Source organism: Neolamprologus multifasciatus, chromosome 14 (genome assembly GCF_963576455.1).
Source record: "Neolamprologus multifasciatus chromosome 14, fNeoMul1.2, whole genome shotgun sequence".
NCBI classification, from domain to species: domain Eukaryota; kingdom Metazoa; phylum Chordata; class Actinopteri; order Cichliformes; family Cichlidae; genus Neolamprologus; species Neolamprologus multifasciatus.
Genome location: NC_140452.1, coordinates 32,013,921 through 32,038,357, shown reverse-complemented (window position 1 = coordinate 32,038,357; position 24,437 = coordinate 32,013,921). Strand labels below are relative to the sequence as shown.

Sequence of the window (24,437 nt, the reverse complement as noted above, 5' to 3'; positions counted from 1 at the left end):
TTTTTTACACAGAGTGAATAAAACCCCAACACTGCCCCCCCCCCCCACACACACACAACATCCTGTTGTTGTTTAATTCTGCCAGCTCTCTGTGCTCCAGAACAAGTGTCTGCAGTACATTAACATGTGCCATTTCTCAGTGGACGCAACATATTAAAATGAGATCTCAGCAGCCAGGGAACAGCTGTTTATAGGACTATTCAATTTGTCTACTATTTTATAGTCATTCTGTCTCTGTGACATTTATGAATGGATAATGCCATATGTCTTGGAGGGATACCTGCTCGCAAGGAAGGCTTGGGCGATAACTTGTAGCTTGAAGAGATAATTAAGCCTGCCTGGCTAGACTAGTTTTGGTCATACACCCAACAATAATAACACTTACAAAGTTGCACTGAAAACTAACCAAGAATATGCAGTTCAGCGAACAGAATTTGCAGTCTTAAGTGAATTGCTTAGCTGGTTGCTGTCAGATGGATAACAATCACAATATTTTTTTTAAAAAGATGGCTTGATTCATGTCATAAAGGTCGATGCAAATTCTAAACTGCTGACTCTTGCTCAAAAACTACAGTATGAGATCAATGCTGATTTAAATCAGCTGATTAAGCACGATCATGACTAGAGTGAGAAAGGGAAGATAAAAAGAAGAAGAACAGAAGAAAACAAAAATAAGGAACCAAAAGAGCAGCTGGAGACTAACACAGGATCAATAATATTGACAGACTTGAAGGAATATGGGAAACATCCAAGATACCCCAGCATGCACGTAGACACACATGGATTTATTGCATAATCACTAACATTAGAAAAGAGCAAGTCAAAGTCAGTCCAGCTGTTATGCCTCATTTAGTGTGGGATGCACAAGCCAACGGAATGACTTTCGATCTACTTGTGGTTAGTGATTACGCCAATGATCTGAAGCACTGAGCACTGAAAGCTGAATAAAATGCTGGCTGCGGACACCATTATTTGTCTAACTGTTGAAACAGCACGTCAAATGTTGGATACACAAGTGGACATTAGAGTTCAACAAGCTTGAACATTTCTGATTGTGGGGTCAGCAGCTGCTGGAGGACTCAGTTGCAGTGCCGACTAAATAAAATAAAAGTTCCAGCTGTGTGGAACAAGTATTACAAGACGACCTCATGAGATGAATGAATCACTCCCTGGCCTCTGCATGTTATGAAATACATTAGAATAGCATAGTAAGAGTTGCTGAATTTGCTAAAACAGTGCTGCTGTAGATCTGGTTGCATAAAAGGCTTCAAGAAAATTACTGGCATGGGGATTTAGGCTATATTTAGGTTTATGTCTCTTTTTATGTGGTACTTTCTCAAATATTAATTGGACTTTGCACTGCACCTCCTCCTTTTTTTGATTCACAGAATATCTGGTTTAATTGCTGAAATTAATGTAGTAGTGAGATTTAGGCCCAGAGCTTTTTGAGGCGGTTCTTTTGGACTAAATGCTTGCTAACAATAACAGTACACGTGCTATAAAAAAAAAACATAGCCACACTTTGGTCACATCAGATCAAACAGTCAAGGGTTTCGGGTGTCACAATCCCAAATCATCCACACTTTTAATACAGCCCATCCAAAAGAAACAGACAAGCAAATGTCCAGTTTAAAGAACTACTATCACTTTTTCACATGAGGTTTGGAAACGTTTTTCCTTAGTAAATTAAATCAGTGTCCTAAAAACACATTTTGTATTTACTCAGGTTATATTTGTCTAATATTAACCCTTTCACGTATTTCATATTGGTCACTACAGTGGACAGTTATTCAAAGGCTGTTTTCTTGTATTTGTGTCAGTGTTGATGGTATACTTGCACATAAACCACTACACTGGACACTGGTGTGTCACTCCATACCCTGCCACCCACTGGTCGTTTAATGTTACTATATATGTATGACATGTTTCATTGTAATTATTGTTATTTAACCCTTTCATGCATGAACTAGGACAACCTCAATCAGTATTTTTTCTCAAGTATATTTATTCATCTTTTCATGCTTAAAAATGAATAAAAATGATGAAAGAAAAAATCTTGATTGAGGTTGTCATAATTCATCCATGAAAGGGTTAAAAATTTGTTTGACAAAGTGAAACATTTAAGTGTGACAAATATGCCAAAATTAAGAAATCAGGAACGGAGAAAATCCTTTTTACAGCACTGTAGGCATACAATACTGATGCTGTTTATTTTCCAAAGTCTAAAAAGCTGTAGCCATAAATGCCCTTGATCACTGATTTGTCTCTATTTGTACCAATCCTGCCTCTTTATTCTGACACAAAGGAACAGACACTATCCATGGCAAGAACTAGAAAAATAAATTGCAGGTAGTACCTGCTTACTTTTTAAAGAGGCTATTCAGAAAGAAATATGCCACATGCTCCATCAATCACAGAGACAACACTTCTGATTTTACTTTCCTGATTCCTTTCTATTGTACCCACTGCTATATGAACTACAATGTTCAACAACACTGGGGAAGTTAGGAAAAAAATGTTTTTTAAAAGAATGTTCATATATATTGTATTTACAAACAAAATACCTCTTTTTTTAATCATATCACATATTTATTTGAACATGTATGCTGTTTGATTATCCTTTACAACTGTGTTGTGTCTGCTCACTATCTCACCCTTTTGCTCTCATCTTATTTTGTTCCACTGCTAGCTGTTCACTGTCATTTGAGTTGTTTAATGGTATCAGGGAAAGTGATAGTGAGCAAGTCAGAAGCATTATGTCAGGTGCTTCCTGATTCCCCATTACATGCAAGGTGTCCTTTAACATTGGTGCTCTGACGTTCCAGTCATGGGTACTTTGGCCACTGAGAAATAATGACCACATTTTTCAGATGTTAAAAACCCCATATGGAGGTTGTTTCCTTGTTGACCTTGGTTTTTACTTATTACTTGCTGGATAGGGTTCGGCCCTTAATACTACTGCAAATATGCTTAGTTAGCTTTAAGCTCTAAAATCAATACACTCTTGGTTAGGATCATAGTTTGAAGCAACCCTGCTGATTCACAAAATGATGAGTTGAGATCACGTTCACTTAACCCAAGGACACCTTACGCGTAAATAAGCTGACTGAGTAAAAATTCAAAATACCAACTTTTTAGAATGTCAAACATTTGCCTTCAGAGAAAATATACTGCCTCCTTCCATCCTTTAGTTGTTAATTTGTATTATTAATGAAGTAAGCAGTTTCTATGGGCTTCGGACAGGAGTTTTTTTTACATTGTGGATTTCATCTTTAAAAAAAACCCTACAAACCGTTTCCCCTCAGGGATTGCTATTAGATCTATATACATCTAAAGTGTACTTTTTCTTAGTTGTTGAAGTGGTGGAGAATTTCGCTTGAACTCTCTGCACACTCCAAAAAAACCCAGCAGCGCAGAGCAGATGTAATTTAATATTAGTTATATAAGGTTCAAGTTCAAAGTCTGTCAAGTGTACATGATTAGATAAAACCTCTCCACAGGCTATGAGAAAGTGAATCAGGTAGGATTTTATATGAAATGTAAGATATTCTGAATCTAATATTTCCATTTGTACAGTGAGAGAAATAATTAAATATCTTAATTTTAATGGATACAGACAAAAAACCCCAAGGAAAACATGTAAAAGTTATGAATTGATTTGCATGTCATTGAATAAAATATAATATATATCACCTAGAAAAACACAACTTGTTGGCAAACACAGTAGGATGTTTCTTGTAGTTGGCCACCTCGTTTGCTCACATCTCAGGAGGGATTTTGGTCCACTCTCATCTTTACAGAAACTCTCTAAATCCTTCATATTTCTTGGCTTCTGTTTGGCAATTTAACGCTTCAGCTCAGTCCACAGATTTTCTATGCGATTGACCTTGGAGGACACTCCATGGCCTTTATGCGTTTCTTTTTTAGCCACTCCTTTTTTGCCTTGCTGTAATGTTGTGGGTCATTGTCAAGCTAGAAAGCCCATCCATAACTAGGGATGGGTATCGTTTAGGTTTTATCCGATACCAATACCAAACCGGTACTTTTGAAACGGTGCTCGAACCGGTGCTTAAAGAATGGAGAACACAAAATTGGTCCAAAAACCTCTCATGTTCAGCTGTTTCTTTGTAAAAAGATAATAATGTTAGCCTTTTCTGCAACTATAGGGCATATATGGCATCACTCTTGGCTGGAAGCAGTGCTTAAACAATGGAAAAAACACAAACTTTGTCCAAAAATCTCTCATGTTTAACTGTTTCCAACATTTTCTTTGGTCATTTTAGCCTTTTTGGCCAGGGTGAAGGGAGTATCTGCCATCAAACAAGAAGACAGCTGCATGTAACTACGACGGTGTTTGCTAGTTCACCTTACATGTATTAATTTAATAACGTGGTTAGCCTACTCAACGTAAATTACACACGAACAACATTAAGCTACTCACGCAGAGAAGAACGGCTGCTGCTGCCATCATCATCCGTCATCATTTCTGCTACACTGGCAGGGCTAGGGGCCAGGACTCTACTCTTCGGGTTTTTGGCTAACTCCGGGTCCGATAACAGGCACCACACCCGCAGTAGATGTGCTCAGTGTGAGGTCTCGCAGCAAGCTATCAAATACGGCGCATTTCTCGGCTTTTAAAAAAATGCTATACGTCCCCAGGTGTTTCATCAGATTTCAGGTGTTATCTCCTTTGCACAGTATCACCTTAAAGCACTTGTTGCAGGCTGCTGAGTTTGCATCTTTTGCTGCGAAGTATAGCCAGACTTTGACCGCTTCGCCTTGGGCGTTTTTAATCTGTAGCTCTGCTCTAAAAGAACGTACGTACCTGGGCCCGCCTACTACGCTTGCAAAAGTAAAATGATTGGCTAGAATCCAAAGTGTATGACATCTCAGGAAAAAAAAAAGCACCGAAATAAAGCACCGAAATGTGCGCTGCTTTTCGGTCTGGTTACTACCGTTTTTGTCAGAACCGGTGCCATCATGGCACCGGATACCGGTACCCATCCCTATCCATAACATATCTTTAGTGTTCTGGTCTAGAGAAAGATGTCCTTGTCTGAGATCTTATGATACATGGTCCCTCAATGCAGTGAACTCGTCCTGCCCTTAGCAGAAAAACATCTCCAAAGCATTATGTTTCCACCTCTGTGCTTGACTGTAGGAACAGTGTTCTTGTGATGGTCTTGTAACCCATTCCAGCCTTGTGCAGGTCTACAATCTTGTCCCTGGCAGTCTTTGACAGCTCTTTGGTCTTGCCCATGATGGTGGAGAGGTTGGAGTGGAAGACGGGGCATCAAATACTTATTTCACTCAATGACATGCAAATCAGTTCATAACTTTTATCTAATGTGATTTTTTTCAGGATTTTTGTTGATATCCTCTTTCTCTAAAATATTAGAGATTGTTCGATTTCTTCTAAATGAGCAAACTTACACATTTAGCAGGAGGTCAAATAATTATTTTCCACACTGCAAATCTACATTCAATCACATACACACTCTTTTAAGTAGCTTAAGGAGCCATTAAACCTTCAACTCATAAAAGCACTGTCTTAGACTGGCAGATCAACCAAATTCTGTGTTTCATAAAAATCTAATTGGATTGGGGTGAAAAGCCCACCCTTATATTACAATTCTTGTCATGTGCAGTGACCCTGCTTCCTGGTATCGCTCGTCTTAGCCCCGCGAGTCTGCCACTTTTTCATCCACGGCAAATTTACTTTGTCTGATCATTTGTTTTCCAATTACGACCCTGTCCCTGCTAGCAGAAAATTGTCAGCTTTGGTTATGTGAACCTGCTCTTGGGTCTGTAACCAGGGACAATGTTTGAAGCTTGGAACATTTTCATACCCATTAAAAGATGAAGGTGGGGTGAATTATTATCCCGCAGAGCTGATTGGGTTTTGTGGGGGTTGCTGTAGATTGCTGCTTGTAATGTCATTATAGTACCACAAACAAAGAGACATTGTCCTGTCCTTTTAGTAAACAACTAAAGTTAGAGTACAAAAAGAGTGGACAAAATTAGTAAAAGCAGTCGGATATTTGCAAATTAGAATCGAACTTACACCTAGTTAACCTGTATGCTGCATTCACTTGTTTGAGCACATCTATGTTCATTATTTGACCAAAATTTCAAAGTAAATAAAAAGTCCCAGTATTTGTTCACAGTAACACATTCACTGTAAACCAGAAACCTACGCCTTCAGCACTGCAAGGCAATTTAGATGAAAGATGCTGAAGTGAACCTAAAGGAGAAGATTCCACCCACACAGCAGGGAAATACAATAGATGAGCATAACAATGGCATCAACACTGAATGGGACTTTGAGAGGCAGAGCAAAGGACAAAATAGCAGGTAATGAAAGCAACAGAATCAATGTTTGGACATAACCGTCGCATTAGCTGTGATGAATGAGACCACCGTCAGAAACTCTGGAAGCCGGCACAGGACGTTCCAATGATCAAGCAGTGAATAATCGGACACGATGGATTCTGGGAAGGAGAGGCAATTTGCTGCCATGGATCCCAGAAGAGCAGCATTAATTCACATATTGACCTTTAAAAATGCTGTTAATGGATGATATCTTCAGTTCATAGCTGGATGATAAGTTCTTCAGTAGACTATTGTGTGTGGTGAAATTGGACTGTGATGCATTTCATCCACTGACAGCCTGTAGCATTTATCTGCGGTTGGGTTTCACATCTCACAGTAAGGAGGTTCAAAATGGAGAGGGCAGTTAAAAAACTCCAGCATTGGTGAAATGGATTGAGCAACAACATTAAACGTATCAAAGTACATGCTGTATACAACACTCCATCAACATTTACTGTCACTTTTTGGGTGACGGACAGCTGAGAAGCTCAGACATTCACAGCTTGAAGAAAAAGCATGCAAAAATTCAACGCCCACATTCATGCAAGCAAACAAGGACACCATAAGAAATCCAATTTTGAGAACTCATTCTGCATGCATGTATAAAATAGACTCTTTCAAAAAGAAAATTCTGTCAACCAGCTGTGGCTTTGAAAAAGCCAAACTGAGAGACTTGGCATTTTGATCGATAATAAACTCTCCTTTTTGCCCTTGATGCACAACTCCGTGTTTGTATTGCTCGTATTGTTTTATAAGCGATTCCTAAAAGAAAAGCAACTTACGGATTTAAACAAGGCTTGAAAAGGCCAACCGTTACCCTGAAAAAGTGTGCAGCATCAGAAGTGTGAACATCAGAATAAATGTTTTAATGAGACTGTTATCGCCAAGATTATTGTCTGGCTGTGATTTGCTTTTCTGAGACAGTGTGTAGATATAAATAGGCAGGAAAAACTACAGGCAGAGAAATTATGTTGCAAATGCTTAAGGGCATAATAAGACAAAGAAAATCATAATAAATACCTGAATTCGACCGTTAAGTGGTTTTAAGTGGAGCTTTAGAAAGAAATTCAGTATTTTGATGTAACGTAACCTAATATTCTGTCTTATCAGAGGTTTGCTGGTACTGTATGACAATAACAGAGCTAGTGCAGACGAAATATCATTTACCACTTTTCATTGTAATTTTAAATATGACGCCCAAAGACATGTTAGTACAAGTGAGTTAGGACATCAAAGTAAACCCATCAGAAAAATAACAAAAACTTTAGGAGTGGCCAAATCAAGAATCTGCATTCTTAAAGAGAATGAATGCACTGGCCAGTTCAAGTGCATGATGACAAAATTATTTCAATGCTTAAGAAAAATAGCTTCTTTTGAGTTATGTTCCTCAACTTCTGTCACAGTTTAAGTGTGTTAATGGTGTGAGAAGCAGGTTTTGAGTGATTGGGTGTGATTTGTACAAAAATAATAAGTAAGAAAAACACTACGAAAGTGGATAGTAGAGTGAGTGAAAAAGTTGAAGTTTGAGAGAAAAGGCGGTGTGTGTGAGGTGATTTCTGATGTCTGAAAGAGCTCTGTTGAGCACGCTGAAGACTGTGATGTGAATGTTGACAAATGCAAAGAATTTAGTATAGTTAAAAGTGTATGTGCGTGAAATAAGGGTGCATTGTTTTTAGATCAAGACTTAGTAGAATTAAAGAGTTTGATTAGGCTGTAAAATAAGAAAGAGAAACAGAAAATATGGCCCCTAAAACAATCCAAGTAAGGATATATACAGGAAGTAGGTGTATCAAGGTCAAGGTCTACAATCAAGAGACACCTTCATGAATGGAAACAATGAGGGTTTACAACAACATGCAAACCACTGATTACACTCTTTGGTCATGCAAAGAGTGTAGTAGAACTGGGCCACTAGTGTTCATTGATGTTGTGACTCCTGGCAGATTGTACAATGCTGCCCACATTCAGCCAAATAATTCAAAAAGGATTGCAAAAGCAACCCAAGAGTTTCATGAGGCAGAGAAATGTGATAGTCTTCAATGGGCAAGTCAGTCACACCTGATTTTAACTCAACAGAGAATACCTTGCAGTTAGTAAATACAAAACTGAATACAGAGAGACCCACAAGTAAGGAACAACTGAAAGTGGCTGCAGTAAAGGCCTGGTAGAGCATAACAAAGGAGGAAGCACATCAGTTGGTGATACCCATGGGTTTTAAACTTCACACAGTCTCTGACTACAACAGATTTTCATTCAAATAACAATATTTCTATTTGAAGCTATATTAGTTTGTCCTATAACTTTGGAGCCTTTGAAAATGGTGGACTATAAATAAAAATGCCTTCAATTCAATTCAATTTCTAAACACAAAAGGCAATACTTTTATCAAACACCTTGAAGTAAAGCTGAAAGTCTTCATTTCAGTTTCAATTTTTTTCTTTGACTTAAAAATCGATTGTGGTGTGATCTGGGAGCACTCACTTTTCTTTAGCAGCAAACAAAATTTACTCCTGCTTTATCTGGTAAAGGGAGGCCAGGCCCATCCAGACCGGGGCCTACGGCAGCAGCACCGGCAAGGCCCACAGGACCCAGGGCAGCCCACCCTATCCCACCGCAGAGGAAACTGTACCCACCCCAACATTCAATCATCTCCCAGACTACACAAGACAACAGACACCAAGGTTAAGTTTATTCTCCACCTCTCCTATGTCTCTCCCCCACCGGCAGAGTGGACTCCTGCAAGGATGGAACAACTTCCCTGCCAGTTGAAGAGCCCCCGAGTTAGGCCCCCTGCGCGTCTTGTGCATCGATTGTTTTACTCCTGCTTTATCTGGTATTTCGTTTTCAGACGTTTTGGCACATCCAAGGCCGTTGTTATTTGTTTTAAGCACCACAGACATTTCCTGATATCGAAGTAGTATGTGCCATGTAATTGAACTAAGATGTTCTATGTTGAGATAATTAGTCAAGTTTTAAGCCACAAATCCAAAATTAGTTAAGAAATCTATGTATGGGTCTGACTATCAGCAGATATAGCTTCCCAGCGCCTACAGGGACCATTCACAATTCCAGTTAAAAAAGGGGAGTAATGAACATCTTAACATGACTGTGCATTGAGGCTGATACCTTTTCGTCAGGCCTCTCAGCTAGGAAAAGTTGATGATTTCACAGAATTGTTTCAACTGTAATCTCAGGAGCCAAAAGCCTTGTACCCACAGGAAAACTTCAAAAAACCTAGATTTAATAGGGGAAAATATCACCGTTTCTCACACTTCCTGATTACTTCCTGCTCTCATCTTTGCAGCTGTCCCAATTAAAGAGAGACAACTTCACATTCTTTGAAGTGAAAAACTGCTTAATATTTTTAAGTGCACTTAAGACTCAGCTGAAGTAAAACAAGGCATGCTGTTTCTCATGAAATGTATTCCTGTAATTTCCTTTCCAGACACCATACAAAACAAATGCAATAGAAATGACTTATTGCATTAACATTTGTGTATGCTGCTTGTGAACTCTTGGACAAAGACTTCATTAGATATGTTCACGTTCTGCCTTGCAGCAGGAGCTTGTAGCTTACCTTGTACAATGAGGTAGACCTGTGAGGTCTTGGGCTGCTGCTTAGTCTGTATGGAGCAGGTGTACGAACCTTCATCATACACATCCACCTAACACATTAAAACAGAATATTAGTTATTAGTGTAAAACAACATTTAATTGGTTTCGACAATGCTACTGGGAGAATGTGTACATTTTAAATAGATGATATCTTTTTCCTAGTAGCAAACGCATACAGTAAATACATTAAGACTAGGGCTGCCACAAACGATTATTTTGATAGTCGACTAGTCACCGATTATTTTTGCTATTAGTGGACTAATCAGATCATGCATCCATTGGACATAAAACGTACAGCTTATTGCACCAGCATGCATCTGCTCTTATATACCTATCATTAGCTTACAGCTTTAAGTGTTTAAGGTAAGTGCTAACTAAAAATAAAGACAAGATGATAGTTTATTACATTTTAATGAAATTTGCAGATTGTTTCGGTGACGCTTAATAAACTCCTTGCTATTTGAAATATAACGGACACCGGAGTATATTCATCTCACACTTCTGATAATCAGCTGTCTGCTTGACGTTTATTCAGCTGTATAAAAACTATAACTTTAATCTCAGCCAAACCGATTTACTCAGGAACAAATAAAATACTAAAAAAAAGCCAAACAATAACATTTTTAAGTTATCTAAGTGACTTATATATGCTTAACCTGAGTAGCGAAAGACCGAGGTGGGTTTGAAAACGATTTGCCGGGAGTCCGGTGTTCTCACGGCTCTAGTGAGCCTTGTCCCCGGCTAGCTATCGAGCTAGTGGGTAACAGACATCTCCGAAAACGTCGGAGCGCTTTTGAAAATATGTGGTGTCTTGATAAACTGAGCAGATATTTGAGGTCTGAAAATATGTTAAACGTTTATTTTGTGACCCAGAAAGAATAATAAGAGTAATATTAAAACTAACTAGCTGCCGCCATTGTTGGAAACTGAGCTGGGCTGAGCTATGAATTCTGGGACACAGCTTCTTCTTCTTCGGGGTTTAACAGCAGCTGGCATCCTTGTACATGCAGTGCTGCCATCTTCTGTTTCAGTCCGTTATTACACTCTTAAATACTACTACTTATTCCTGCGGCTTTTGTGATCTTACAAAGCTTCAAACAACGCGTGGACTGTTAAATCAGTCGTCGACATAATCATGACTAGTCGACTAATCGTGGCAGCCCTAATTAAGACAAAAGAAAAAAAGAAACGTGGGTGGTAGATGTTAATTTAAATGAACAGATAAATATTGAATTGCTGTATGTTAACATGTTTGAATGTTTAAACTACCATTTCAATTGTCCATTTTCTAAAAAATATAAGTGTACTGCTACGTTTATTGGCCAGACACTGTCCACCCCCACTGGGTGGACAATGAAATGTTGGTGATGTTGGCATAACTGTTTTCAACTTAATATGCACCCATATATTTAAAGATTAAAGCTTTAATTTATCTTGCTCTGATTGCAGTTTATATACACCGTGGTTTAGCTACACAGTACATGTCGATACCATGCATCTGAAAAAAACGCTAGAAATCCCAGTTTCCTAAGTATATTTATATTGTTATTTATCTGACATTAAATGTACAATAACAACAGTAAACTTAGTCATGCGTTAATGTGTCAAATGATATCAAATGATGATGTTCTAAACATCATAATTAGGAGACATCAAAATGTAGTAAATTAAATATTTACAAAATTAGATGTTACTGTTGTTAAATTAAAATGTGGAGATTCTTAAAAAGGTCTTATGTGCAGGAATGCTACAAGTGGGTTATTTCATCTTGTAGGCAGTTACTAGGCAACTTGATACTGTCATAATTGTTAGGGTACCTGGGATGTTGAGTCAGTGTTTTGTGTTTTTGGTTGTTTGAGTCTTGCTTATTTATACTTGTTTTCTCTGTATGAATCGTTTCCTAGTTGCGTTTCTGTATTTGTAGTTCAGATTGTCTAGTTAGTTATTAGGTTCCTTTTCGTGCCCTGGTCTCGCCTTCGTGTCCTGTTTGTCTTGGTCTTGCCTCTGTGTGTCCTCTGTCAGGTCAGTCTAGTCTTATGTTTATCTGCCTGTTTCCCTGTTCACAGGCATGAGAGTTCACAGGCATGTACACAACCTGATACAGACTTTATGTCAATACAGCAAGATTCAAATGAAAAGAGATTACCAAGATAAATAGCTATCTGAGTATATATTAGCCCTGAGAATGAGAAACCATGATGTATGACTGGTATTTTTGTTGTATTTTGCTGTTCCCCACAATGCTTGAGTTCCCTCCTTCCTTATCCTGCTACTGTAATTGTGGAGCAGTCTGTGTGTCTGACTAATCCTTACTCCAAATTCCCTCAATCCCATCCAAACTCAAATCAGGGGCAGCCCGTGATTCAAATTTGGATGGGAATTAGGGATTGAGAGATTTTGCATGTGGTGATTGTTATTGTCTTTTGTAATTTCTCCTAAAAACAAAAAAGCAAGTCACTTCCCATGTCACATCCTCTTTAATCTGAATTACACTTCACTCAAAGACAGTATTTATGAAAGACCAAGAACTGCACACTGATTAACCACTATCAGAATTTCCTCATCAAACCAATAAAAACCAAACAGATATTTGTTACATAACTATGACATTCCTTTTATTCATTTCATTTTTCATGTATTTTGTTTATATATATTGTTGCTTTTAGTGAAAGTAGAAAAGGTTCCTGAACGATCCCTTCACTGTATATTTTTCTGCCTCTTAAATATCATTTTTGCTTTGTCATTGCAAACTCTGAAGTACTTTGTTTCGGCTTAATCATACTTTAAGTCTGTTTAAATGTGGTTACCATGACTATTTCACTTACTTATTACACCGTTGTGAACATTACATTTTATATATTATATTACATATTAAATGTCAATGCTGTTAGGTGACTTGAAAGTAGAGTCATTAAAACAGGACATGAAATAGTGTTTGTAAGCCCCATTAAAGAAATGGATTGAGGAAAGCACTTACAAACAGTTGTGATATTGAAACGACTAAATAATAGTTGGGTTTTTTGTTGTTTTTAAGAAACTGTGAAAAAGTTGACAGACCATCAGTTTTATTCCCAGCTGAAGTTGTTGCGGGGAAGGCATATGAACTTTATTGTAGTTTAATGTGTGCTTTTTTCTCCCCTCAGATTCTAAAAATGTCAGATTTATGGCCACACCACCAGTCACCCCTATCCATGTCCCCATAAAATAGCAGAGCAACATCTGTCTCATGCAAATTACTTTTAGATATTAGGAATGCAAAACAGCAAATATGTTTGGAAATAAATGTATTGGAGCCTAGGTTATGTTTTCCATTAACATAATAAGCAAATGTTGTGAATTTATGGACTTGGCAAATTCCAAAATGTTGATTTCCTGAGTAAATCAACAAAATGTGTTTTATCCTATTATAATGCAATCTCATCATAAAAAAAAGTGTGATTTTGACGTGTCCATGGTTATGGACACCATTGTTGCCTTGGCTAAGCGACTTGAAGAACAGGGCAGGATGTGTTTACCTCATTGTCATTCAAACAACATCGCGTTTGTTGCCTAAAGCGAACCACACTCGGGACTCAGAATGCAAATGCCCGTCACTTATGCCAAGTCTTGCACTTTGTATAACCTCTGCAGTTGTATGTAGCTTTGCTTTGCTTGCTCTCTATAGCCTTTCCAAATTTTACATTTGAGACTATATACACTACATGTTATGTTCTGCCCTTCTGTCACGCTGACAGTAATAAAGTAAGTTTAAAATAAACACTTCTATTTGAAAGTATCTCCAATATAGAGATGAATAAGTTGATGGAATAAGTAGATTTTTAATGCTTAGCCCCTTTACTCTGTTTCCCTCTGTCTTTGTTTTATGCTAAGATCAAATGAATTCCGGCTCCAGTTTCATATTTAGCTGGCAACCAAGTTTCCCGATATGTCAAACTACTTCTTCAGCACTAATTTATGCTAGGAAAGATTTTTTTTTGAAGGGGATGTGAAAACACTCCTGTCTTCCCATCCCATCACTGCTTATGTTTATACTTGTGAAAGCATGCAGACAGTGAAAAATCTAAAATTAAGAATGTAGTTTAAAAAAAAGTCCCTCTGACTGAACCTGCTGCATAAATAAATGAATAAATGAATAGATTAATATTTAACAACATCTGCTGCTAAAAAAAGAATAAATTTAAGTCAAAGTGTGTGTGTAATAAGGTTGTGTTTCATGACTTGTTGAATAACATCCCTGAAACTAAAAAAAAATAAATTTTCTTCCACATCTAAATGCAAATGACAACCCAACTCAGCTCTGGTTGAATCAGTTTTGCACAATAATTCAGTTCAGCTTTTAAATCTCTATTGTCAACATTACCTTTTGTATGCGCAGGCTGTACTCCAGCTGTCCTTTAGTGACCAGATCTACTCTGGGGTCCAGGGACCACTTGTCCTGGCCGGCAAAGATGATGTTGGATCTATTGAGCCAAGCCACCTTGGAGACTTTGTCATCAACATAACACCTGCAGCGAGAACAAAAACAGGTTCGGTGAGAAATAGCAAGACCCGGTTCTTCATTACGGGGGGAAACAAATGGATGCAACTTTTTTCCATTTCATGATATGTAATCCTATTAGGCAAAATGAAGTGTGGAGTTTTGTAGATAGGGAAAGCAAACAAATCACAGCAATTATGCAATCCAGCTGAGTAGGCGGGGGTGTATGGAAGTCAAAGGTGCTTTGAGTAAGCTTTATACAAACAGTTGTGCTGAAATAATAAGCCAAGCTGGTTATGTTTTAATATAGTTCAGCACTGCTATGTTTGATACCACTGACTAACAAAGACTGTTAAGTTAAGCAGACACCTAAGGCCTCTACTAATTTCAATGTCTTGGAGTAAAAACCAAAGTGAACGACCATTTTTTCTCTTCTCCTCCCACACACCCCCTTGTATTGCCTCCTGAACCCTTCAGCTTCTTTACCACCCTTTTTCTCTGATGAATACATCTCCTTTAACAGTATGTTATTCCTGTGGATAAGAAGGGACACCGGTATCCTCTTGTTTACTTCTTGTTGCATGCTGTCAGCGCATTACACCAAGTAAGCTCAAGCTAAGACATCTTGCATGGGAGCGAAGGGAGCCGAGCGTCTTCCTAATGAATAAATGTAAATGTGAGAAGAAGTCGGAATCAATGAGAATGGATATCAGCTGTAATGCAAGCCGACAGTGAATGCGCCTCACATGCAAATTCCGGCAGCTCGCCGAGCCTTGGCTGCGCACACCACTTTGGATTGTGTTGAGCTACAAGAGAGTAGCTTAGTGAAGCAGTGGAGTGAGGCTGTCTTTGGCAGGTGACCCCGGGTGAAGCACAAAAGTGTTGGTGCAGTCACCCTAGTCTGCTTCACAGCGGGAGCTGGATGTCAGATTTGTTGAAGGTTTGTACTCGCAGCTTTAATCCCTACTGATGTTCCTTCCCTTTGTGTGGAACCAAGATAACTCACTGTGTTTACTGACTCGCTTTGACAGCTATCTTCCTATTGCGTCACTCTAAAGTGTTCCTCCAGTTTTGTTTCAAGAGTTTTCAGTGTTCTAATTAAAAGAAGCAATTCAAAAGCTCGCTATGCTAATTCAGATACATTTTTCTGTAATCAAAGAAAGTTCTATGAACTGCCCCTTTCCAAAGCTAGCTAGAAGCCAGGGGGAACAAGAGGTGCAGAACAGACTGAGTCATATTCAAATGCATAAAATATAAATCGTTTCAGTTCATTAGCCTCTCAAAACAAACCATGAAGGATGTGACAGTGTGGAGCTGCATGCAGCTTATATGTTAACACCATCATAAGCTTATATATATAAGTTTTGAGCTTTGTTACATTTTGTGGTTCTATATGTCCTGGAAGTAGCAATCAGACGATGGTTACACTGTCATAAAGGGAGGGACACACTCAGTAAAGGTACTGAGGTAGCAATGATCAGTTGGTACCAAGGACCCCAAAATGTGCCAAGGAAATATCAACTGCACCATGACAACACCACTACCAGCCTGAGGTGTTGATACAAGGCAGGGTGGATCCATTCTTTCATGTTGTTTGGATTAAATGCTGACTCTGCCATCTGAATATTGCAACAGAAATTGAGATTAATCAACCAATCAGTGGCAACTCAATGCATTTGGGTTAAAAAGCAGTTCAAAAGGTGTACCTAATAAATGGCCGCTCTGTGTATGTGTGCATGCAAGTGTGTCGTGACATAGTGCAACATCGTTGTTCACGTGTGACACCCAAAAGAACTGATCCTTTTGAGAGCATATGGCATGTCTATGCCTGCTCCTCAAAGTGCTTTCATGCAGTTAAATAAAAGACCTATAGTTCACTCGCTAATCAATTTCCCATGAAACTACCATTTATTTCTGACCACAATCACATTAGTATTGATGAAACTGTTTTGAAAGCTTTGTAAACTACCATTCACCAACTGGCAACTCTTGGGTGCACAAAATTGAAGCTGCACACCTGCCAAAAGCTGTCCACTTGACGCTGGCTTGAAAAGTGAATCTGCATTCATAGGCTCCCACATTAAAATGCCCCAAATTACAGCAGAAATAAACATGCTTGTTACCCACTACAAAAAACCCTTTGGTCTCTGCTGCCATTTGTCTCCTTTATAGTGATTGTAGAGACTGTGATGTTTTTTAACCTTTCAAATTATAGTAGGGAGAAAAGGGTGTGGTCATTTCCACTGACAGGAGAATATAGACGCTGCAGCTGTAGCCTCTAGCTGTCTGCTGGACAACACAGTGTAGCTACTACACTGGATCTCTGTTTCATGTCTCTGGTGTTGGTTGCTTTTGATGCATTTTTTATGCAGTTATCTGACAAATAAACCATCCAGGAACTCTGTGCTCCAGTTTTGTTGAGGGAAACTCTAATATTTTACTTGATTTGTTACTTAACACTAATTAACATACACTCTACAACCTGAACTGATAATGCCAGTCTCTTTTTCAAACATGGTCACACACATTCCGACATCACCCTAACAAAGTACTGACCACAGTCCTAGACCCTGCGGATGATGTCCTATTGGTTACATCCAGGAACTAGTCCAGATGGGGCGGGTATTCAATCAAACAGGTAGTAAAGTACTAGTTTAATCCTGTGTAGCTTACTATTCCCCAACACTAATAATCAAAACCTTCTGGTGCTGTTTTTGAACCACACAATCTGCTGCTCTAGACGTTAATCGTCTACAGCTCCTCCACATTAGTGCAAGCTATGGACACACACTGACAAATTGCTTGCAGTGAAGCAATAAACTGCCCTGGCTGACTGAATGCTTGCATCTTGTTTCCTTGTACTGCACTTGTTTCCTCTCCTTCCTCATTACTGCTTGTCGCCTACTGCGAAGTAACCACGAGGAGGTGGGAAAAGAAAACGAGATGAAAAAGGCAACCACACAAATGGACACGATGCTCGTTTAGAGTTACGGTTTAATGTCGTTTTCTCGATCACATTAAAGCGTAGCCTGTTAATGAAACCGAACTTTTTTACTGGATGCAGTTGTTAACATCAACATACATTAAAATCTACTGACAAATCCACATTTGAAAGATTTGAAAGAAAAACCATCCTGACTGATGCCGTGTGACTGATAAAAACTCAGTTCTCTGACTGCCAAATTGGTACTCATAATGTAATTATTATGTAAATGTTAGATAATTGGTGGTTTTGACACATGATTAAAAATTCACAGTGTGGGTTAGGGCTGCTATTTTAACAGAAATTAGCATCATAAAAAAGAAATGGAACTTTCTAAAAAAAGACCACAGCAGTGAAGTTGATAGAAACAGCTTTGCAGATTATATAAATACATGCAAGCACATGTAACTGTGCTGATAACTGACTGCGCATACTTTAATTTAATAGACTCTCTCCCCGGTGTATTATCCAATTGTATAACCACTGTTACTGAAATATTCGATGTAAAATTGTGCACACAGAGGCAGTATTACACAACACTGTGCATGAAGTTTTTTGTGCATTATTAAATTTTAAATCGAAAAAGTTTATTTTATTACTTTTCTTTAAAAAATTCACCCTTCCCCACACAGGATTAAATTACTTTATTCATTAATTAGTTAATAAATTTGGTTTCAGGTCTTACAAAATGAGTCCAACCCCCTACAATTGAGCACGCTGTGTTGTTCAATTACATCAAAATAGATAGATAATTGATGTTTATATAGTCTTTGCATACACACATGCTAAATGGGATAATTTACATAACAGCAGATGATCAATTGCAGAACACATTGAAGACATTAAATGAGTTTCTACCTCCTCAGCCTTCCCCACTGTTACTTGATGTTTGAGTTTCCTGTGATTAATAAAGTGATGTATTGGTATGATCCATGCAAAAATGTCATGTACTAAAAATACGAATATGAGAAAAATGCTTCCCCCCCCACAATAAACTCAAGATTTCTTACAGTAACCTTTAAAATGTTGTATGTGCTGACGATCCAAATACTCACTTTAATACCTGATGGCTTTTTATAATTCATCATTAGAACTTTACCTGAGATCCTGATACATGCTTATCATCCTGCTTTACTTCTGCTGCTTTCCTGCATACATATTCATTTATTAATGGTGAAATATTTTGAAAAAGGCTTTTAGAGTGACATTCAACACAGTGTTATATATTCACTTATTTTATGATTACTCTTGCCATCAACCTGAGCACTGTGTCATCAGCATTCACCTAGACACAGAGTAGTGGCACTGGTTGGACTGGACGCTTCAGCCATTCAAAACAGGTCTCCAGTTTCCCCCCGGTCATCCAGAACATATCCAATAGCTACTACATGTCTTATGAGGGCAATGGGACTTTATGTTATGTTATTAACATAACGTAATTATCTTTATGTTATCAGGTTGTAATGCAGAAGTTTGGAACATCTGAGACCTATTACAAATTAGCTTTCAGCGTCAAGTTCTCAGCTAGGCTCAGAGTCAGGTGCTTTAATTTCTGTGAGAAGGCTTGCCTCCGGCTGAAGCTTCTTAACATTTGTTTTGTTTAGCTCTGGGTTTTCTAAGGAGCTATTCCCAGGTCATCACAGACGATGAATTCCTCCTTTACTGTCTAGTTATAGCCATCTTATTGATTTTTGCTTATTTTAAACAAGACAAAACGTGGGTATTCAAGTACCGATCAGCCACTGACAGGTAAAGTAAACAGCATCAGTCATCTTGTTACTATTTTAGACAGTACTACATTTTCATGAATGAATGAAGTAAAACTAGTATTGCAACAGCAATACCAGTTTTAGCTTACATGCCAGCTTGTTAACTAGCGTGGGATGTGCATGCACCTGGAGCTATTTTTGCCACAATTTTAATCTTTACTCGTTCACTTAAGGATTCTAGAGAAAAACAAGAACTCACTGTGGTGCTTAAATAAAACCAGCAGCTATTGCCAATACTTACATTAATTGGCTCTCTAGCATGATGTATGCGTTAGCGGTGATTTAATCTTTCAGTGCTTTAGAAATGCATACCCATTTAAACTAAACTGCCTTATATTTCCTTATTTACAGAATTTATTAAAAAGTATCATAATTTTGGTACAACTACAATAATAAGTCAGCATTGAGGAAGAAATCTTACCTGCACAAAAAAAGCCTGCATGTGAAGCTATCGAGTTAGCTAATCAACAACTTAACTACGCCCTCTGTTTCAGTTAGCAAAGCAAGTTTTAAATTTCTGCTTTAATTAATGAGGTTCATACTGTGAGTGCGCTTCCTCTAAATTGAGCTCTTGGGTTACTATAGGTGACTATTAAACACCCAAATCTGTAATACCTCGTTTATGTTAGCGCCCACTATATGCTGTTCAATATGGGTCAAGGAAACAGAGCAGAAAACTAAATCCATTACACTTGATGGAGTAAGTATCACAACAGTCAGACTTTAACTAGGACCATATTCTGCTAATTCAAGCTTTCTCATCTTGAACAGATTGCAACAGAAAATAATAATAAAACAAAAATGCATTGACTTGCATACATATTGGGATTTTGTGCCACATCCTGCTGTTCTTTAGAACTGCTCACACCTTCAGAGTGTGGTTCTGGTGCATGATCAGTAATACCTATTTTCTGTTCTCACTAATGAGTGAGAAACTGGAGGACTTCCTATTACTTGTCAGTGCAGTTGTCTGCCTGTAGCTCTCGCCTCTTTCTGGCAGAGAAACTGTCAAGGTATGTCTTTGCAAGGTCAGGTTTGTCTTGACTTCACTAGACCAGAATAGAAGATCACAGCTGTCTTTGGTCGGTCTGCTCGGACTCGTTCAGCAAGACGCTAGCAGGAAACTTGATTTAATTGGAAAAATTAGGTGCGGTTTAACGATTTGTAATGAAAATCTATCTTATTAACTGGCTGCGGTCCTCACAATGAAGCAGCACCTCATCTGTGTTATTTGACCAGTTTGACTTTAGTTATTTGAAACAAAAATAATTCTTTCTCTAAAAGCGGATTTTGCAGAATACAATAGTTGTTTACCCGTCCCTTCAGAGACTCGGTTTGGCCTATCCAGGGTCTGCATGTGATGGATGCTTAGGCTGCTGTCCTGTGCTGTTTTACCCCGAGGTTTGTTGATGGATGCTCTGCTGTGCTATATTACATTCCTTTTCTGCCCTGCTGTGCTGTGCCAATATGGACTGGCCAATAGACTATGGCTGACGGTGGACTGTGTGGGCTGACAGATGCCTGGGCCTGAGCTGCGTTTGTGTTGACAGGAGGGCTGGGCTGGATGGATCCCTGCTCCAGGGCTAGCCGTGGGGGAGGACCAAAGAGCAGGACAGAGCCGGGGAGTGAAACTGTAATGAGAAGAACGATGTGCCAAGATTGACAGAACAGTCACACCACCCGCTATCTCCATCAATACGCAGTTCTCCTTATCTCACCTCATCTTTCCTTTCCATTTTTTCCGCCTCTGACACTTCTCATCTCTTTCCAAACCGTCTTTTCCCCCCACTTCCTCATTGTAGTGCTTCTGTCATGTTCTGCCCTCCACCCCTTTCAACCTTCTGCCTCCTACTCATTCTCTTCCTCTCACCTTTCCCCCCCTTTCATCCTCGACTGGACAGGCTGTTTCACAAAGATATGGTGTGTATGCACGTCTTTGTGACTAAGTTGCAACTAATAGTGTACCTGCCACCTATGAAGAATCTCAATTCTTTCCTCAAAAATGACTAAACCCTTTGCTTCAGCAATCAGTAAAAAGTAAGAGTGGTGCACTAGCTATTTAGACCTGATCTGCCTAACTCTAGCCTGAAGGGCAAGAGGTGCCGCTAACTTCATACAGGTGTCAGGAGGCAGGCACAGGGACAGAAACAAAATAGATATCCAGTCAGGCAAGAGACCAGATGGTAGAAATAGAAAGGATGCACCAGAGAATAGAAATACTCAAAAAAAAAAAAAAAATGTGCGAGGTGAGAGCACAGCTAAAGCCGGATATCAAATCAAACCAGAGTCTCCTTTATAGCCCTCAAAGCACTTTCTTGCCCCACATATTTTCTGAGTAGCAGGTTGAAAGTATTTCAGGTAAAGTCTAAGTTTTTCCCCTAGGATGAGGCTTAAGCAGAACAAAGCACTCACTGAAGCACCTGCTACAACACGGTTCTGCTGCAGAGTTCACCTTCCACTACGATCCTCTCCATTTGATTGGTACGAAGAAACTATCATTGAAGAACACAATTAACACTTTACAGAGAAACCAAGAAATAATTAATAATAGGTGTTAAATGATAGAGTGTATTCTACTTGTGCATCTACATGAGCCCATGTATGTTACGTGCTAATTGGCAACTGACAGGTCAGATTTTCTCCACGCCTTTGTAAACTGGTGTCGACATCAGCTGCAAACAGGTCACGTTAATTGTTGTAAATAGAAAAGGCAGCAGCAGAGTGTCTGAAGCTCGTTTGCAAAATATTCTTTGGAGGTTTAATGAGGCATTTAAAGCAAGGAATGATGAAGGTGATGTGCTGAAGGTAATAAACTGCCTGCTTTTATTAATAGTGATTTCAAACAAAGCTGCAGTCAACAGGAAGTAGCCCTCCCTTGACTCCCTCCCCTGTAAGAGGCCCAGGATAGCAAAAGTTCATCTATCTGTTGATGAGGCCACACCACGCCTGCCGCTGTCTACCTGTGCCTACAAGTGCAATTAGCACTAATTAATTTTTTCACCTTTTAACTTCTTGATACCACAGAGCCAGTTTGTAGGGAACCCGTAGTGATCTAAATGCATGGGAATAGACTTAATATCTGTTGCTCCGGTCGATTTTTTTTCCTTACTTCAAAGCCCCTAGATAGCCACAAATCCTCATATAATTTTCATGAAGCCCCTCCATCTTTGGATGGCATGTATCACTGCTTAGAGCAAGCCATTAATCAGGTCAAGAAATGATTGTTTTGAGACTTGGCCTGCCAAGCTAGCGGGTGGGGGGAAATATTAATCAAAAACGGTTATAAACAAGTCAGGAATGTGCAGGTCTGCTTGATTCAAATTTGCTTGGCGCAGGTGTGATTTCACCTCGAAGGCTTTGCAAGCACCAGAGCAGTTTAATTCCAGCGCTCTGTTTCTCAAAGTTTCTGAAGCTAATCCAAATGGATGTTGTGCTCGGGTTTGCTGCGCAAGATCGGAAGTCTCTCGAGCAACATTATCGGCCAGCAAAAAAGCTGATCTGATCGATGTTCTCACTCGATACTGAGCGTCAGCGGTGCAGAAGCCTCTGACGCTTCTCCTGCCAGAGGACCTATTCCTTCTCATTTTAAAGTCAGCACAACCCCGATCTGTGTCTGTGTTGTGCTTTTTAGTAGGGTTGGAGTGTGAGGGAGAAGTGACTGGATGTAACGAGCCCGTGACAGATGGTGCCTTACTGAGATGTAGGCAGTAGAATCTATGGTGAGGGCAGGATGCTGCTATTAAATCTCAGGAGATGTACTGTGCTTCCTTCTTCGGGCACATCTTCCTTACCCTCGTGTCACTCTCATTCTGCTTTCTTATCTTTATGCAGTTTTGTACCATCTCTGTTTGTTTTTGCTTCTCCCCTTCTGTTGTCCATATTTATGCTTGTCTCATAATTTCTGCTTTACTGCTCCCCCTTTTAGCCCTTACCCCCTTTCTTTCCCATTTCTCATTTTTCTTTTTCTTTACTCACTTATTACTCCCCTAAGCAGCTGGCCTGGCTGTACAGCAGTCAGCGTAAGTAAGAGATGAGCAAAGTAACAGCAACCCGTAATTTCGTCATACTGCCTGCAGCTGCATAGTGGTAATTAAACGGTCTTAAATTTTGACACAAATAAAAGTTACCATATGTTTGCTCTGCACGCAACACCTTGCAGCGCGTTGCATCAGAATTTTCTATCTGCCCTCGTGCCTCTGTTTTTGCTGTTTTGTGTCGATGAGAGTTCACGAACATAGGGCAGAAAGATATTATTCCTAATGTAATCCACTTGCCTCTCACAGCTGCAAATTATGCTCATTACTCTGCATGTGCTGGCGGCAGAGGGCTGGCCTTTGCCCACCTTTTGCGTTCTTTAGGCCGCTTTTTCATTTCAACTCACAACTCGCTCTGATTGCTACGGGATGTCACATAAGGCCTTGTCTCGAAGTGTGACACTGTGGAACTATTACCTCATTTCTCTGCTCTCCACATTTACCTCTTATGCGATCCATCACTATGTTCTGCTTTGATGGAGTACGGGCACAAAGAGGTGAATCAGTTGATGATGCAGCAGCACTGAATGAGAGCAGAGGCAACAGAAGGAAAAAAACGAAATGCTCTTGTAAGTGGTAAAATACTCCAGACCTGGTTGCTTCTATTTAGGCTGCGAAATGAAATGCGGCATCATAAATTCTGTCTGAAATGAAATAGGCTTATTTGAATTTGTTGGCCCGGCATGCTATGTGTGTTTCTTGGGAGAGCTTCTGATAGTGTACGAAGTACGACTACCAGGATCCCGCACTACATCAACGAGATTCCGCACACATCTTGGAGAGCTTTAGCAAAGCTCGGAAAATCATACAAACATAAGCCAAGAGCTTTGCTACCTCTTCTTACTCAGAGTCTGTTTTATCTCAAAGGTAACACAAGATGTGCTTTCAATAATTATGTACGAATCAGAGCTTGGGGTGCAGGTCGTTTCATCATCATTTCCTATGTGAGATACACTGTTGCCACACTAATCAGCGGTTCTCCCTTGTGGGCTCATTTTCAAAAGCACAGCCTGATTAAGCAGCGTGTGGGGGACGCTGAGTTGACACCACATCTACGATGTTCAGCGTTTGCGGGTCGGCTTTAAAGGTTAGCCAGCGGGATTCGGAATGTCAAATGATTGACTGACGGGTGCCATGTCAAGCGAGAAGGTCAAAAAGCTCTGTGATTTGCTGCTAGGAGTAAAAGA

The 24,437-nt window shown here is 39.3% G+C and overlaps 1 protein-coding gene across 2 annotated transcripts in view; it reads right to left on the bottom strand.

The window, feature by feature from the left end:
• The window catches only part of lsamp (limbic system associated membrane protein), a 223,465-nt gene that overhangs the window by 61,729 nt on the left and 137,299 nt on the right, over window positions 1-24,437 (bottom strand). For both annotated transcript variants that reach the window (XM_085130842.1, XM_085130843.1), the window contains exons 2-3: window positions 14,348-14,492; window positions 9,950-10,037 (exon numbers count right to left, since the gene is read on the bottom strand). In XM_085130842.1, the coding sequence (XP_084986968.1) occupies window positions 9,950-10,037; window positions 14,348-14,492 (233 nt within the window). The remainder of the gene's footprint in view (window positions 1-9,949; window positions 10,038-14,347; window positions 14,493-24,437) is intronic.